Genomic DNA, 17,085 nt, shown 5'->3' with positions numbered 1-17,085 from the left:
GATTCTCACAGGACACCCACTTAATTGAAATTAAAATGTGTGAGAATCACTGTTATAAAACATACAAGAGACATTCAAGTCAGGAGGACCACTTTGATATGAATTAGGCCATGGGTCTACTCTATGTAATCCTAACTCTAAAGGTGTACAATGGAAATGGCACCACATTTAGATCTATTCATACTTTTACAGCCTGTCCATTTGGTTACTAACAACTATCAAGCCTTTAACAGGGCCCAGGGGACACCCTGGAACAACCCCCCCCCCCCCCCAAGGACACCTGGGAGGACCCAACATTGAAAACCTGTTTTTATAGACTACATTTATATCATAGGCCTATACGTTTTCTGTGCAATAAAGATTACTGCAACCGAAGAACAAGCGACACCCAGCAGCAAGCTTAATGCCAAATACAACATTTAGTCCGGAAAGGAATGCACTGCAGTTGTTTGTTTTTAAATGAAATACTTTCCCATCACTCTACTCCATTGTGCATTAACCCCCACTCTCTCTCTCTCTCTCTCTACAACCTGTGAAATGTTAGTTACTACCTTTATACAACCTTTTTCTTGTACCTGCAGGTTAATTCAAACATCTTATGACATTTCTGCTTGTTTTATTAGATTAGATCAGTGAGAAATATGGGATGACATGTAAAGATAGTGAAACAAATACAAACCAATGATATAGGTAGGGGATACTATAAACCTTGATTGGTTAGCCCCCTGAACTGAAGAAGCATGTTTGATATTGGCTCTATAACTGAAATGCCGGTTTTCAAAAGGTGGCATACCTGTGTCTTGTTCCAGTTCATTTTACCATAGCTTTGTTGGCTCCAGTTCAAGCAGGTTTGAACTGGAAACAGTTGTTAGTTCAAGCAGTGTCATTGATTATTCATCAGGCCTCCTGTGAGAATGAAAAAATAAAGCATGCTACACTTATTTTTAGCCAAGCATGTCAGTTCATGTAGTTATTTTTCAATTTCCCAATCAAAAACCTTGAGATAGGAACTATAAAAAGTGGCCCTCGCACAGGTCTCCGCCAGGTCAGGTAGGTTATTGTGGGCCAGCAATGTTCGGAATGCATTGGCCTCCTGGTGACCCTAAAATGGGCATGTGTTAACATGTGTGAACTCCAGGGAGTGTGTGTTTCACGTAGATCGGTGCCGGAGATTAGCTGTTCACAGACGGACACACATGGACGGAAATGCGTCCGGACAGGGTGCAAAACATAGTTTCGGCCATGGGCTTGATGGAGACAAAATTGAGCACATAAACTCTTGCACTTTTAGTAGCACAAGCGACACAATGAGACAATCTCAAGACTTGGCTTTTTTTTTTTACCTTTATTGTTCATTCTTGTGGTAAGAAACAAGCAGCCATTTATAGATTCAACAGGTTCACTTTTCAACACAAGAATCTACGGACACACAGCCACTGACCAGTCACAGTGTCTTCAAAACAACTAAACCATCCAACAATAAAATAAACTAATGCCATAGGAAGTAATCATTAAAAAACAGCACCAGTTGTTAAACCTGTGGCAAACCATTGTACTCCTCCAATCTCCACACAATACTCGTCGTGTATGGGTTTTGGTGTGGCACAGGTGATTCACATTGGCACAGATATTCTTTGAACTAAAAAATAAAATCCTTAATATATAACACAGATAAGGAGACATGATATTGTATAAATATAACACTGTTAGACAGGAATGGGAGACATCATTAGTCATGGAGAGTTTGGAGAGTCATGGTTTTCAGTCTGTGCAGTTCAGTCTATCTGCCGCCTTGTAGAGACACGTCACACACCGGTTCCTTTACCTTTAGCAATTACAGATGGCTGATTACAGAATCCACAGGAATACTTATATAATGCTAATTAACATAATCAAGTTAGCATTAGTTACAGTACATTGGATTACGCATCCTGCTTGAAAATGAATTTACATACTGTCTGTAATTTTATTGAAGATTAGTATAATCATTTGGATGGTTAAGCAGTAGTAATAATCTGTCTGTGAAATATCTGCAAAGGGAGTTTGTCTTTTAAGCAATCAAAACGGTTGCTATTCTTTTTTAATTTTTCAAATTTTTAATCCCATGATTTATCCGCAACCCATTATTTCACCCAGTGTCAACTGGGCGCTATGCTCCCTCTGGGGAGAGCAACGGACTGACCTTATGCTTCTTTCTATGCATAAGGAGTCCAAGTCACTTCTTTTCACCTGACAGGAGGGAGTTTCCCGGGTTTGGACGTAGCACATGGAAGGAACACGTTATTCCAACCAGTTCCTTTCCCCGCATCAGGCGCCCCCGGCTGGCCAGGGGGCACCTGGTTAGTGGTTACTAACTAACCCAGACCTTCTAGTTGTAAGTGAGGCTCCATAAAAACGGTTGCTCTTTTACTTTGCAGTAGAGCTCACTGAAATTCTGTCATGCGCAAATTCCGTATTTTAGCCTGGGCTTTTCATCTTCTCTATCCAGGAAGAATTATTCTGACTTCTGTAACTTAAAGGGATTCATCACTGTAATCTTTAAACCAATCACTCATGTCCTTTTGTCTAAACTGAACTGACTGCTCTTCATCAGATTATCAGGCCTGACAATTGCAGGCAAAATGATTGAGTTTCATAGGGGGAAAAAGGTATTTGTGTGAAAGAGTAGTTGTTGAATTCATTTGGTCCTAAGTGGTCTGTTCCTGTGGAACGCTGTTAACATGTCAGGCAGAAAGGTTCACAAATCTTGACTTGTAATCTAAAGACCATGGTACATTCCCATGCAGTGCTCGGATGAATGAGGCCTACTGTATGTAAGTATTCTCAGTCAGTGGATGTGAGAGTGGGTGAAAGTGGTGTCTTGTCTCTAGCTAGATAGTGACGTGTTAATCTCACACTCTAGACTGTTAGAAGAAGCAGTTGGATTTCATCACCACACAGCACAGTTCATCCAAATGATAATAGTCAAATAAAACCCATGATACACTACTAGGAGAACTTAGCGACCACAGGGTGTAGGCGACACACAAACCAGGGTGTGTGCATGGTAATAAGAAACACCTGGTTGGTTCTAAAGCTATGGTGTCTCTACAGTGTACTGCATATGCAAGTGTGTGTGAAAGGGGGATATACATCATTTCACTGAATTCAACCTCTACAATTGTTTAAATAATCCAGTCAACATCGATTCGGTTCAGACCATCAAAAACTGTACTGGTTTTGACTTTTCACAGAAGTTTGCCGTCTTGTTAATGTTTGTTGCAGGGACACTAAGTGAAAAAACAATGAACAGAATTCATCTATGCTTTATGTGATCAGCTGAAATTTGGCAAATCATTTAAATTCATAATTAGCCCTTCCCTCTCATATAATTAATGAGGTAAATCGCTCCAATCAGACACAAATTAGACACGGAAAGTCACTTTGGCAAATCACTGATCACCAATTATATCACCAATCATTTAAGACTGTCAACCAATCACAGAGCAGCCATTGAATTTGATTTCCCCTCTGACTCTAATCCTGTGGTTGAAAATCAGTGCAGTTTTCCTGGTTGTTCAGATATGTACAAAACAACGAGGCTTGGAGTGTAGATGCACTGGTATCCGTGGTTACCAGATACCACTGGAGCGGCCACCAGGTGGGGCTAGGATACGGGCTGAAGACCTCTTAGGAACATGATCATCCACCTGGGAGCCTGAGAGAAAAAGACACATTAAGAAAAGAATACTAACTAGAAAAAATGCCCCGCGGGGCACAGGTCTCCACCAGGAGGATAAGAGTGTTTGTGATAGATAGTGTATACCGATTTGCGTGATGTCTGTGCGAGTAATATAAAGAAATATGCAAAAGACGGCCTCATGGTGGTGCATGTGACACATGTGGCACATGCACCACCATGAGGTTCAAAAATCCTCCTCATGGTGGCGCTATAACAGGCCGTTCTGAGGGACAGAGGTTTGTCCTTGAGACAATAATAAACAGATTAAATATTAAAGTCCAATGCTTAAAGCATTGCTGTTGCACAATTGCTGTGCTGCATATAGTTTCAACATCTTGTACAGGGGACTCCATACTGTATAAATCTTGACATTAACTGTCCCAAAACACATTTTCTAAAGATTTACCCGTTGCAGTATTTTAAAGGAAGTGCAGAGAGAGGAAAGTTGATGAGATAGATAGAGATTACTAATTAGAGACATGCAAGACAAGATGGGACTGGAGTTGGATTTGAACTCAGTCAGTGTATTATTTAACCTATTACTGAAACCAACCTGAGAGGCTGAAGGAGGACTCGTGGAGGTCTCGACCAGCATGCTGCCCCCGAGGAGCTGAGGCCTTGCAGGGCGTTTCTCCGTCTATGGGGCCTAGCCCTAGCTCCTTCTTCAGAGAGATAGCAACCATGGCCACATCACCAGAGTAAGGGTCCCTGTCAACTCCTTTTAAGGCCTGAGTCTGAAAACGACAGGAAAGGGGTAAAAAGTCAGAGGTACAATATATATCTATTAATAAATAGACTTAGATAGATAGACAGATAGACAGATAGACAGATAGATAGATAGATAGATAGATAGATAGATAGATAGATAGATAGATAGATAGATAGATAGATAGATAGATAGATAGCTGTAACTGTAATGTAAGCTCCCCTCTCCCAGTGACCAGAGAAAACTACCTGTCATAGTGCACTGTATTCATGTTATGTACCTTTTCTCTCTGTACCATCTTCTTGTAGAGGAAATCTGGGAAGGTACGCATGGCATAGAACTTTCCAGAACCCTCAGCACACATGAAGACTCCATTTTCACACACCAGACGCCCACGGCTAATGGTCACCAGGGGAACGCCATGACAACGCATACCCTCGTAGAGGTTGAAGTCCCCACCCTGAACTTGAGTGCTAACAGAGATGGTCCTTCAGAGAAAAACAGACATTAGTGTGTGTGTGTGTGTGTGTGTGTGTGTGTGTGTGTGTGTGTGTGTGTGTGTGTGTGTGTGTGTGTGAAAACTTCCCAAACTGTACTTAGCTATGTAAAATAGCTATCAGATCTACAAGCTCAAAATGAGCATTTTGAGTATTTGATACGGGGTGCGCACGCTTTTCCGACACACAGAAGATCCGAAGCGGGGGGACATACGATGCGATGCGAAAAAGCGATGGTCCGACATGCGCTGCTCCCATGCTTGCGGTTAGGATTGAGGTTTCGGATCAATAGAATGTCGGAACTAAAGTCTGCACCCATTTGATACTTCTGATAATTTTGTGTGGCATTATGATCAAGTACAGCATTCATTTATGAACTAACACAAAAAGTTAGATAGGAGGTTTCAGTACCTGGTTGCGTCAGGGTCCCAGACCACCAGATCTGCATCAGCCCCGGCGATGATGCGGCCCTTGCGTGGATACAAGTTGTAGATCTTCGCTGCGTTAGAGCTCGTCACAGCCACAAAGCGGTTCTCGTCCATCTTTCCGGCCACCTGTTGGGATGGATATAATCATTTATCCACCGCACAGGTGATTAGCCTGCAGTTTGACCGGTCAGCGTGGCTTGCTTCCACCTCTCGCGGCTAGGACGTAGGGTTGGGTTTTGAGAGGCGTTGGGATGGATCAGATAATCAAAAACTAGTGTTAGCCACTAACAGGCAACAGACCTGCCCCATGACATGAATGGATATGTTGTCTATAATATAGACAACATGAACAACATACCTATATTATAGGTATGTTGTTCATATACAGGTAGGTGTTTACATAGGGCAAGATTGTCAAGAACCACTTTTGATTGATTGCTTGATTGAATGTCAATATGTTATTGACGTTTTCAGAGGTACAGTTGTACAATGGGTTAAAACGCTGAATGGATGAGACACAAAAAAGCCACAAAATGTCTTGTTTCCATTGTGGTCCATTAATAAACATTCAACACTCAAACAAACCGGACAACAAGTAACAATACAAAATATGAAAATAAATATAAAATCAATTCATTTCTGACATCGTGGTCACAGTGCTATAGTGTCCCACAAAATTATAGCAAAAATACCTGGTCTACAAGCTCACATCAAGATGCGTTGTGAGCTTGCAGATTCCATTCTGGAAAAAAGTGAAAGTGGTTAAGAAACCAAGGACCACAATGGAAATAAGTCACTGACTTTATTGTGTTCATAATATCCATGTGTTTGTATTGTGTTTCTTTTAACCATGACGTCTACTAAATCAAATCAAGTCATAAAGGAAACAAGAGCTTCACAGTGGGGCCACTATAGCTTTATATTCCACTCCAACTGTGTGTGGCAATAACCACCTGCATCCAAGGTATATGAAATGGAGGTAAGGTCACCAACGTCATTTTCAAGCTTGTGAAAGTAGTCATGGAGACATAGTTCAGTTCATTATAAACATTTCCATCTCTCTCAATGCAAGTGATAAATCCTATTTTTTGTATTTTGCATTGTGAGAATATTATTCCAGCCAGAAAACATTGTCCAGTTCTGTCGATACTCTTACAGCTTCACAGCAGCAGACATGTTTTCTTTTCTTTGAGTCAACTGTGGACTTACAACAGTCTTGGAAATAGTCATCTGACAACAACACAGACCTGTCCTCAGACTCCTCACTAAGGCTTTACAAAATGACCACAGCATATATTCAAACCTCAGGGGTTTGAACTTCGCTGACCCATGGAGGCTGAAAATAGGTTGAAAGTGTGTGTGTGTGTGTGTGTGTGTGTGTGTGTGTGTGTGTGTGTGTGTGTGTGTGTGTGTGTGTGTGCGTGCGCGCGCGTGCGTGCGTGTGCGTGTGTGTGTGTGTGAGACTGTGTGTGTGTGTGTGTGTGTGTGTGTGAGTGTGAGTGTGAGTGTGAGTGTGAGTGTGAGTGTGTGTGTGTGTGTGTGTGTGTGTGTGTGTGTGTGTGTGTGTGTGTGTGTGTGTGTGTGTGTGTGTGTGTGTGTACTTACAACACCCCTCTCCCAGATGACACTCATTCTGTCCTGGACCCCTGCCACTCCATGGGGGATCTTGGTGAAGTCCTCCTTACCCAGAGCTCTCTGCTTGGTGCCAAAGGGCCGGTGCTCTGAGGCCACTACACTCAGCGTGTCACTGAAAACATTACAGAGCACATGATGGAGGAGACTGTAAGAGGCTGGCCATATATTAAGAGGGTCATTGAGACTGTAAGAGGCTGGCCATATATTAAGAGGGTCATTATGAGACTGTAAGAGGCTGGCCATATATTAAGAGGGTAATTGAGACTGTAAGAGGCTGGCCATATATTAAGAGGGTCATTATGAGACTGTAAGAGGCTGGCCATATATTAAGAGGGTAATTGAGACTGTAAGAGGCTGGCCATATATTAAGAGGGTCATTATGAGACTGTAAGAGGCTGGCCATATTATATATATATATATATATATACATACCAAATGAACACCAAATGAACCCAGAAAGGTCTCAGAGTTACAAATTAATAATTAACAGTGAGGAATGTAATGTCTGCATTACATTTATGTTTATGCATCAAATGTCTCGGCTATGAAGTGGTGCATATAAAACGCTGATGACTGTGATATCTACGCATGCTGTCAGATCCTGAATGATCACATTTCTGCTGGGCCACTGTGTTGCCACATTGATTGTGTTTCACTACTCGATTGATTTGTGAGGTTCGTCGCCATGCAGAATGCTTTAATATTTATCGGCGATGGCATGACTGTCAGATTTGTGCTGACTCAATAGTATCAAATTTATGCTATTGATGGTCATTACTTTCTTTTGTTAGTTTTGCCCTGCCTTGGAAGCAATTATCAGTACAGTACAGAACAGATTTTTGTGAAATTGGGAGGGAAAGGTTGCTGCCCATCACTGCAGAAACTAGGGGTTTGAGTCCTCTGTGGTGAAGCCGGGTGCACCATGACAATTTGATGGAATAATCAGTAGGCTGCCCTGAAGAGATGATTATGTTTTTGGCTGGAAAAGTCAAAGGTCAAGTTCACAATCGAGAGTTTACCAGCTCAGTGGGACTGGGACTGGGAGGTCGCTGGTCGGGGTTCGATCCCCAGCCGGGTCATACCAAAGACTGGGAAAAATAGGACCCAATGTTAAAAAATATAGATGCCTCATTGGTCGCTGCAGTTTGTTGGAGCGACCTGTCTCCAACGGGAGGAGGAAGTCAAGCGGAAGTGCTAAAGGGACGCTGCGTCACTGCCACACAAGTGACTACTGGACAATTACAGCACGTCTTTTCCGGGACTTCCGTTTACCAAAGCAAGTGGCGCTGGGAAAGAGTGAGTCACGCCTCTGATTGGCCTACCGAACGTCTCCTTACGTTACGTACCCGGAAGCTTGGCAGGCTTCTGCTTTGCTTCCGCTACGCTTTGCAAGGAATCTCGGGAAAGCTTGCCTTCCCTTGAGATACAGATGCCCCAGAGCCGGAAGAGGCTCCTTTATATGTCTATGCCCCCAGTGCCTCCCTGTTTGGCACTCAGCATCAGTTAGATTCTAACTGATAGATTGGGGGTAAGTCCCTGCGACATACTAGCGTCATGTGTACTTGTACATCAACTTGCATTGCGCTACAAAAACAGGAGATAGACTATGAATGGGTGTTTGGGTGTTTCAGTACATAAATACATACTGTAATGAATAAACGTGTACATGTGTCTGTGCTCCACGATACAAGCAGTGTGCAGGACATACTTGCCCAGTAGGCCCATGAGGTAGCTGGGAGTGTTGGGGTCGAGGCGGAGCGGTGGGACAATGACATGGGCCGCAGCGTGAGCCCAGTCCTGGTGGTAATAACTCATACCATTCAACGAGGCATGGGCCACTGTGGTCTCTGCATGGACCACTTTACCTGTGACCGGAGAGACCCGGAAAACATGGAAGGATAGAGGGAAGAGAGGAAGGCACAATGGAGAAGGAAGGGGTGGAGTAGGAGAGAACGAAGGATGGAAGATGCAAGAAGAGAAAAAGGAAAATAGAGAGATTTGAGTTGCATCTGGGCTTATCTTTATTAACTTCTTAGCAATTACTTTTACAATTAATCTAATACTCTATAAGTGAAGGGGTTTTTGGGGTTGTTGGTTTTAGTGCCGTAATTGTTTTTACTTTTTCTGTTTTGGAGTTAATATTACTCTAACAGACCCCCAGGTTTGGTTAGAATATTCAAATAATGTCTTCCCTGTGTATTTTTGGTTTCTTCCTGAAAGCTGAAAGCCCAATTAAGTCAAAAGGCCCAATCAGAATACACCACGTTAGTGAAATCACCCCCTCCCTATAACCCCTCCCCCATTATCATACAACAACAGCTGCGAGGCTTAAGTTCAGGTGGGTGGTGCTAAGGTGAAATCATCCTCATCATTGTAGAACTACTGTTTGCCACTACATCATCCTCATCATTGTAGAATTACTGTTTGCCATTACATCATCCTCATCATTGTAGAGTTACTGTTTGCCACTACATCATCCTCATCATTGTAGAATTACTGTTTGCCATTACATCATCCTCATCATTGTAGAGTTACTGTTTGCCACTACATCATCCTCATCATTGTAGAATTACTGTTTGCCACTACATCATCCTCATCATTGTAGAATTACTGTTTGCCACTACATCATCCTCATCATCATCCCCACGGTGATCTTTTCTCTGACTCACCCTACTCACCCTGCATCTTTGCAGCAGCGATCATGTCTCCAGCAGCCATACTGGAAACATTCACCAGGTAGATCGGGCAATGGGCCTGCAATCATTTGAATTTAACTCCATTACTGCCGCTAGGTGGTAGCATAAGCAAACATAACGAATGCCACTCTACGCTCCTTGTTTCATATCCGAGTTATTCAGTGAGGTGGGGGCTGTTGTTGTGAGCACAGTCATCGTTAGCCATAGGTCAGACCCCTCAGCTATCATTATAAACAGTTACATGTGCTCAGCGATGCGATACAAACTCAAATTATTTACGATCGCCGGGATGCGTGACGGCCGACCATGGACAGCGCTCGAAGTTTTAGAGATACAGCGCTTTGAAAACCCTGTTATAATGGTGACTCGGTGGAGCTGGATTTAAAAATCCCATAGCTGTTGGCGACGGAGGCTCTCTCTATAGTAACCAGAGCAATGCTAAAAGGTTTTATATAATTTACATATGATCTTGTAGAGTCAGAGTGGTAATGTTTTTATATAATTTACATATGATCTTGTAGAGTCAGAGTGGTAATGTTTTTATATAATTTACATATGATCGTGTAGAGTCAGAGTGGTAATGTTTTTATATAATTTACATATGATCGTGTAGAGTCAGAGTGGTAATGTTTTTATATAATTTACATATGATCTTGTAGAGTCAGAGTGGTAATGTTTTTATATAATTTACATATGATCGTGTAGAGTCAGAGTGGTAATGTTTTTATATAATTTACATATGATCTTGTAGAGTCAGAGTGGTAATGTTTTTATATAATTTACATATGATCGTGTAGAGTCAGAGTGGTAATGTTTTTATATAATTTACATATGATCTTGTAGAGTCAGAGTGGTAATGTTTTTATATAATTTACATATGATCTTGTAGAGTCAGAGTGGTAATGTTTTTATATAATTTACATATGATCTTGTAGAGTCAGAGTGGTAATGTTTTTATATAATTTACATATGATCTTGTAGAGTCAGAGTGGTAATGTTTTTATATAATTTACATATGATCTTGTAGAGTCAGAGTGGTAATGTTTTTATATAATTTACATATGATCGTGTAGAGTCAGAGTGGTAATGTTTTTATATAATTTACATATGATCTTGTAGAGTCAGAGTGGTAATGTTTTTATATAATTTACATATGATCTTGTAGAGTCAGAGTGGTAATGTTTTTATATAATTTACATATGATCGTGTAGAGTCAGAGTGGTAATGTTTTTATATAATTTACATATGATCTTGTAGAGTCAGAGTGGTAATGTTTTTATATAATTTACATATGATCTTGTAGAGTCAGAGTGGTAATGTTTTGAACATTCCGCCTAATGAATGCCCAAAATAGGGACACCAGTGTTACACTGCATGTTACCGCATATACCTTACCTTGTTTACTGCATACATTAAAAGCCACGTGATAAAAGAAAATAACTCTATGGCAAAAAAATCACATGGCCATAGACTGATTAGCTGTTTAAAACCAACACCGGGTGCACACTTACCCTGTTGGCGATGGTGATAGCTCTGTGAGTGGCCTCTGACTCCAGCTGTTGACGGAACGAAGACAAAGATATAAATAAATCGTACAGCTTGTAGAATATATTTCACATCTCAAAAATGTCTTCACCTCCTCCGGTCGACTGATCTCAATTCCCTCTGGTCCACTGATGCCCAAATCAAGAGCTTCTTTGGCTCCCTGAGAACACAAACAAAAATTGTACAAAGTTGTTATTCACTGTTAACTTCAACTATTGCAAAGTCACTCAAGACAGACAATCCCTCCCACAATATTCAAATGGTTCCATCTACCTAAAAACCTCTGACAGCGAGTAGAAAATAAAATGGATGCTACATAATTTCCCCACTTCCAATTCGCCTGTGCAGTCAAGTAATACTGTATTTCCTACTGGAAACCAAATGAGTTGAAGCCTATCTAGATGGTTGCTTAGCAGAAATGGGAAATCAAAAATATGTTTTAAAGATATATTTTTAAACGGTTTCGTGAACATTTCATGATTGGGAGAACACCCTTCCGGTCTGAAGAGCAGATGGCAGCTTCCTGTTCTCAACTTTTACCGTGCAGAAACAGATTCAAAAGACTGTGGAAGTGCAAGCACAGTTATGTGAGTATACCTCTGCGACCAGCTCGCCATTCTCAGCATGGACGCGTGCGATAGCCCCGATGTCCTTGCAGGTCTGCAGCGTCTGGTACAGCTCACAGTCCTTCAGCATCATGGTGTCTCTGTAGGCCATGGACATCTGGAAGGAGTTCACCCCATGCTCCCTCACCAGAGTCTCCATCTCATTACGCACCTGAAGTTCAGCAGGACAGAGAGTTCAAGGATCACAGTTCGTTGTTTGGGTTACCCCAGACTGTGGCCTATACTTAGCCCCCTCATTTTCTCCCTCTACAGCAAATGACTTTGCCGAAAATATCCGATGTACAAGCTCACAACACGTTGCGAGAGTATACAGTACATCGGCTATGTTTGATGAATGTTCCTCTTATCCGACCCATCATCAGGTGTTGTAGCGGTAAGGGAGAGAGGGGATAATTGGCCAAAGGCCAGTGTGCAGTGAACAGAGGCAAAAGGTGTGTGTGTGTGTGTGTGTGTGTGTGTGTGTGTGTGTGTGTGTGTGTGTGTGTGTGTGTGTGTGTGTGTGTGTGTGTGTGTGTGTGTGTGTGTGTGTGTGTGTGTGTGCGCGTGTGTGATATAGGGCATGAAATGAGCTTGGAGAGCAGCCAGCTGATGATAGCATTCCTCTCACATTGGTGACATTAACCCTCAGAGAGGTTTTAGCAGCACAGAACAGCTCTGGAACTCACACTAAATACAGCCAAGAGAAACCATATAGACTTTATGGTAACACTTGCATCCCATGTCTATAATGCATAATTGCATATTATAAGTTTACTTGCATAGTGCAATTTGGGGTTCAGTGTCTTGCTCAAGGACACTTGGACACTAACTCTGGGGGGGCCCGGGACTCTACCCCTGTGCCACTGCCGACGGTGATACAGTGATATAAGCAGATTATAAACAGGAAACAGGAGATAGGCTCCAGCTCTAGGGCTCAGGGCAATGCTTACATACATACAGTAGATCACATCTAACGATCTATGTGCATAAATACTAAATACTACAGAGTAACAGTGGTGACTACTAGTGGTTCAAACCACAGGCTGCAGATGATGTTATGACCCCAGTCATCACCTAATATGAACCAACCAACCACAGTGACTCATAGAATCTGTCTGATGTGTTTAATGTGCATGTGTGAGTTAACCTAGTTCCTACAATTTAATCTAGGTCATTAGACATATTACTCATAAAAGAAAAGGCTGTTTCATTATAAATCTGCAGAGGACAAAGGAATAAACTGGCATATGAGGAGCATTATATAGCATCACAACTTCATTCAAAGTGCTTTACAGTGTGTATTCACTAGTCACACATTCACAAACCATGGCAACCATGCAAGGCAACCACACAAGACAGCAATGTGCTCATTTGGAGCAGTAAAGAGGTTAAATGAAAATTTTCCATATACTGTATGTATGCACCTACAACTGCCAGTTGTTCTGTTTGCTTTGCAGAAGGTGGTTCAGCGCATAATGACAGCAGGTGTTTGAGTAAACAGAGGAAAAAGGATTCTGAAGGAGGATAAACATCACCCCAACATACTTTGTATGCCGATACGGACAGGCAAGCCTGAAGTGTGTCAAAGCTCTGCATGGGCTCAAAACTCAGCAAGAGTTCTGCTGCGGATGTCTGAGCCCTGAACAAGGACAAAAAAAATAAACACTGTTGCTATCTGACTTTCTTAACCTGTATATCTGTATAATCCTGTATAATCGTTTTTTGTATTAGTAGTATTAGATCCACAATTATGTGATATTCTGAATCCTGAATCTTGAGGCAGGCCCACTCCGGTCACTGTGCACAGCACCAGTGTCTCCTGTGCTTTGTGGTCATGTGGTCCCCACCAGGTCACCCCCACATGCAGAGAGTAGTGTGGCTCTGCCCTGCCTTACCTTGGGTCCCCACCAGGTCACCCCCACATGCAGAGAGTAGTGTGGCTCTGCCCTGCCTTACCTTGGGTCCCCACCAGGTCACCCCCACATGCAGAGCGTAGTCGCAGCAGGCCTTGGCATCGGCCATGGCGCGGCAATGATCATAGGCGTCCACCAGGGAGCAGTGCTGCTCAGGCAGGACAAGGGACACTACCATGGTAGTACCACCCATCAGAGCCGCCTGGAGAGGAGAGACAAGAGAGAGAGAGAGAGAGAGAGAGAGAGAGAGAGGAAAAGAGGGGGGACAGAATGATTGATTATTAGAGAACAGAATAGAAAGAAGGGGGTGTGCACTGTGTGTGTGTGTGTGTGTGTGTGTGTGTGTGTGTGTGTGTGTGTGTGTGTGTGTGGCATCCAAATGAGACCTGCAAGGATTGTGTGATTGTGGCCACGGTCAGGAGAACCACTAGCGTTCATGTTGACACATATTGAATGATACATCTTGCCCTCTCAGCTCTATTCACGCCCCACCCCTCCAGTCTCTATACAAAGCCTACACGACCACTATACATGACCATCAGAAATATCTGTATTGCTTTGTATTATACAGTATCAAGAATAGTAGATCTACAAATAGCAGATATACAAGTATAAGCTTGTGTGATTAATAATACTAATTGTTTGTCTAATTGTTGATACATTATACACGCACGCACGCACGCACGCACGCACGCACACACGCACACACACACACACACACACACACACACACACACACACACACACACACACACACACACACACACACACACACACACACACACACACACACACACACACACACACACACACACACTGGACAACCGCTTCCCGCCAGTCACTGCACTCGTGTCTGGTCCTCTGCAATATGTGCACTGAGTTTGAAGTCCATTGGTCGGACAGTTCTTGAGATATGCGAAAGGACAGATATGTGCACAATTTAAAGTTAAACTTTTAGAAATAGGGCACTAAGAATACTAAGCCATGAGCCGGAGATGATCTATGGGAGAATCTTTCGATCATGAGCCGCTGAGACATGGATGGAGGATCATAGAGGGAGTGAGGAGAGGGACGGAGAGGAGGAAGACAGCAAGGTAAAATGGACGAAGAGGGAGGGAGTGGTTGAGGTGCCTCTACTCGGCTTTAGACAAATGGTAGATGGCCCTTGCGTGTAACCATGACTACTGCTCATCCATGCCTAGCTTACCTCCCAAGCCTCCTATTTCTCCTTCAATCTCTCTCCCTCTCTATAAAATCAGTCACAATTTACAAGACATTGCATTTAGAATAAATTGAGAGGAGAAACAGTTTACGCTTTTTTGTAGAATGTGACGACGGGGAGATGACTGGAGAGATTGAGAAAAGACTTGGCCTGTCATCACTTCCTCTCTCTCTCTCTCTCTGGGTTGGGTGAACATACATTCAATTATAACAATCCATAATGTACCATTATGTGAAAACACGTAGAGCTCGTTTATACGTCTATACTCAAATACTGATTTGTAAGACTTTCTATTCACATTTTCGATGAAGATGTACATAATATGTTTTCTTGCCTTCTATCTTCGGTCCATGTGTGTGCCTGTGATGTTATGACACTAAGACCGTGCCATTCCTCCAGACAGGGTGTTGCCTCTGTGTGTGTGTGTGTGTGTGTGTGTGTGTGTGTGTGTGTGTGTGTGTGATTGACTATTAACTCAGCCAGTGAGGTCTCCCGTATCTGTTTCCATAGTGACCAGACAGAATCCTCTTTTGTCTCACCTACAGTCATGTGAGCAGTGTCTGTATGTATGTATGTCTGTATGTCTGTATGCATATGTGAAGAATGGCAGATTATCAGTCAGGGTGTGTGTGTGTGTGTGTGTGTGTGTGTGTGTGTGTGTGTGTGTGTGTGTGTGTGTGTGTGTGTGTGTGTGTGTGTGTGTGCGTGCGTGCGCGTGCGTGCGTGCGCGTGCGTGCGTGCATGCGTGTGTGCGCATGAGTGCATGCATGTGTCAGGGTGTGATAGCAATGGAGAGCATGGACACAGCAGACATGTTCTTGCCGTGATAAGAATTTACTGACGCGACTTACACCGTCTACCTGCATGTCATTGATTAAAATGTACTGCCAGGCGAAAAGTCCGAAAGCACAGAAAGACACACCAGATGTATAGTGTGAAAAGACAGACACACAGACACAGACACACACACACACACACACACACACACACACACACACACACACACACACACACACACGCAGACAGACAGACAAGTCTTCCGGCTGTGGGAACACGTCTCGACACGACACATCCGTCTGTTTCCGTGCATGTCTCAGAGAAGACGGGAGATGTGAGCCTTGTGAGGCCAGACTGTGCTTTGCTGTGCCAAGCTGGAAGGAAGTAGCTGTCAGCTGCCTGGAACATCTTTCATCCACGCCGTGCCCCTTCCCTGCAACTGCAACTCTCTCTGATCGCTCTCCCTCTCTGTCTATCTCTCTAGGTTGTCAGTGAGAAGTAAGGCCTGGTCTTAGCATATTTATTCTTCTATGCTTGTACGCCTGTTAATATTATAGGAACATGTGAGGAAAGAGGTCTGTTGGATTTAACTGATAACAGTGGTGACAGCAGCAGTAGGCCTATTGGTAACAGTGGTGACAGCAGTAGCAGTATACTGGAAGAGCACAGAGGGAGAACGCTTAGTCAAAGATTTGTTCTGTTGGAACTCGAACCCAAAGTGTTTTTACACTCTTAGAGTGAAATTAAACTGGATGTTGCTGTATGCAGGCTATGAAGTGAGGCCCTGTTGGGTCGGGACTGGAGACAGGAGCTCTTATACCACCATCCAATCCCCAGGCACAATAATGGTACCTTTGACTGACCGTGGTGGGTCACAGCCAGGGCATGAATACATTTCATTAATAGTTGTGTGGCAGAAAATATTTAAGATAAGATCAAATAAACCTTTCTGGTCATAGCAGCAACTACAGCAACAAGAGAGGCACAGAATAAGAGTGGCATTAGATATCTGCAGTGGTCTCTGAATCAATCCTTTTTTTTTTTTACATGAATGAATACACAGTACAGTGTGTGTGTGTGTGTGTGTGTGTGTGTGTGTGTGTGTGTGTGTGAGGGGGGGTAGTCTGTCAACAATGAATATAGGACTAAATAATATATATATCAATAATTTATGAACATATGTTGTGTGTGTACTAGCCTGCATAATTATAATGTAGTTCAGCTGACTATGGCAATATGTCAGGGCAGATTGTCTAACTATAAAAGTCTCCCTGTGTGTGTACGTGTATGTCTGTAATCCACGGAACTCGAGAAACGTTAGCCCCACCGACTTCAAATTC

At 42.9% G+C, this 17,085-nt stretch overlaps 1 protein-coding gene across 1 annotated transcript in view; it reads right to left on the bottom strand.

Annotated features, from left to right (window-relative positions):
• Positions 1–1,369: 1,369 nt before the first annotated feature.
• dpysl5b (dihydropyrimidinase like 5b) overlaps positions 1,370–17,085 on the bottom strand; it is a 26,892-nt gene continuing 11,176 nt past the window's right edge. The window contains exons 4-14 of the mRNA XM_080791179.1: positions 13,790–13,948; positions 11,826–12,005; positions 11,320–11,388; positions 11,195–11,239; positions 9,666–9,741; positions 8,696–8,852; positions 6,958–7,099; positions 5,336–5,478; positions 4,708–4,915; positions 4,275–4,455; positions 1,370–3,697 (exon numbers count right to left, since the gene is read on the bottom strand). Coding sequence (XP_080647305.1) covers positions 3,612–3,697; positions 4,275–4,455; positions 4,708–4,915; positions 5,336–5,478; positions 6,958–7,099; positions 8,696–8,852; positions 9,666–9,741; positions 11,195–11,239; positions 11,320–11,388; positions 11,826–12,005; positions 13,790–13,948 — 1,446 coding nt within the window. The 3' untranslated portion in view covers positions 1,370–3,611. The remainder of the gene's footprint in view (positions 3,698–4,274; positions 4,456–4,707; positions 4,916–5,335; positions 5,479–6,957; positions 7,100–8,695; positions 8,853–9,665; positions 9,742–11,194; positions 11,240–11,319; positions 11,389–11,825; positions 12,006–13,789; positions 13,949–17,085) is intronic.

The sequence above is a fragment of the Protomyctophum bolini genome (assembly GCF_963924005.1).
Source record: "Protomyctophum bolini genome assembly, chromosome: 19".
NCBI classification, from domain to species: Eukaryota; Metazoa; Chordata; class Actinopteri; order Myctophiformes; family Myctophidae; genus Protomyctophum; species Protomyctophum bolini.
The sequence above is the reverse complement of the archived record's forward strand: the minus strand, read 5'-3'. Positions and strand labels throughout refer to the sequence as shown.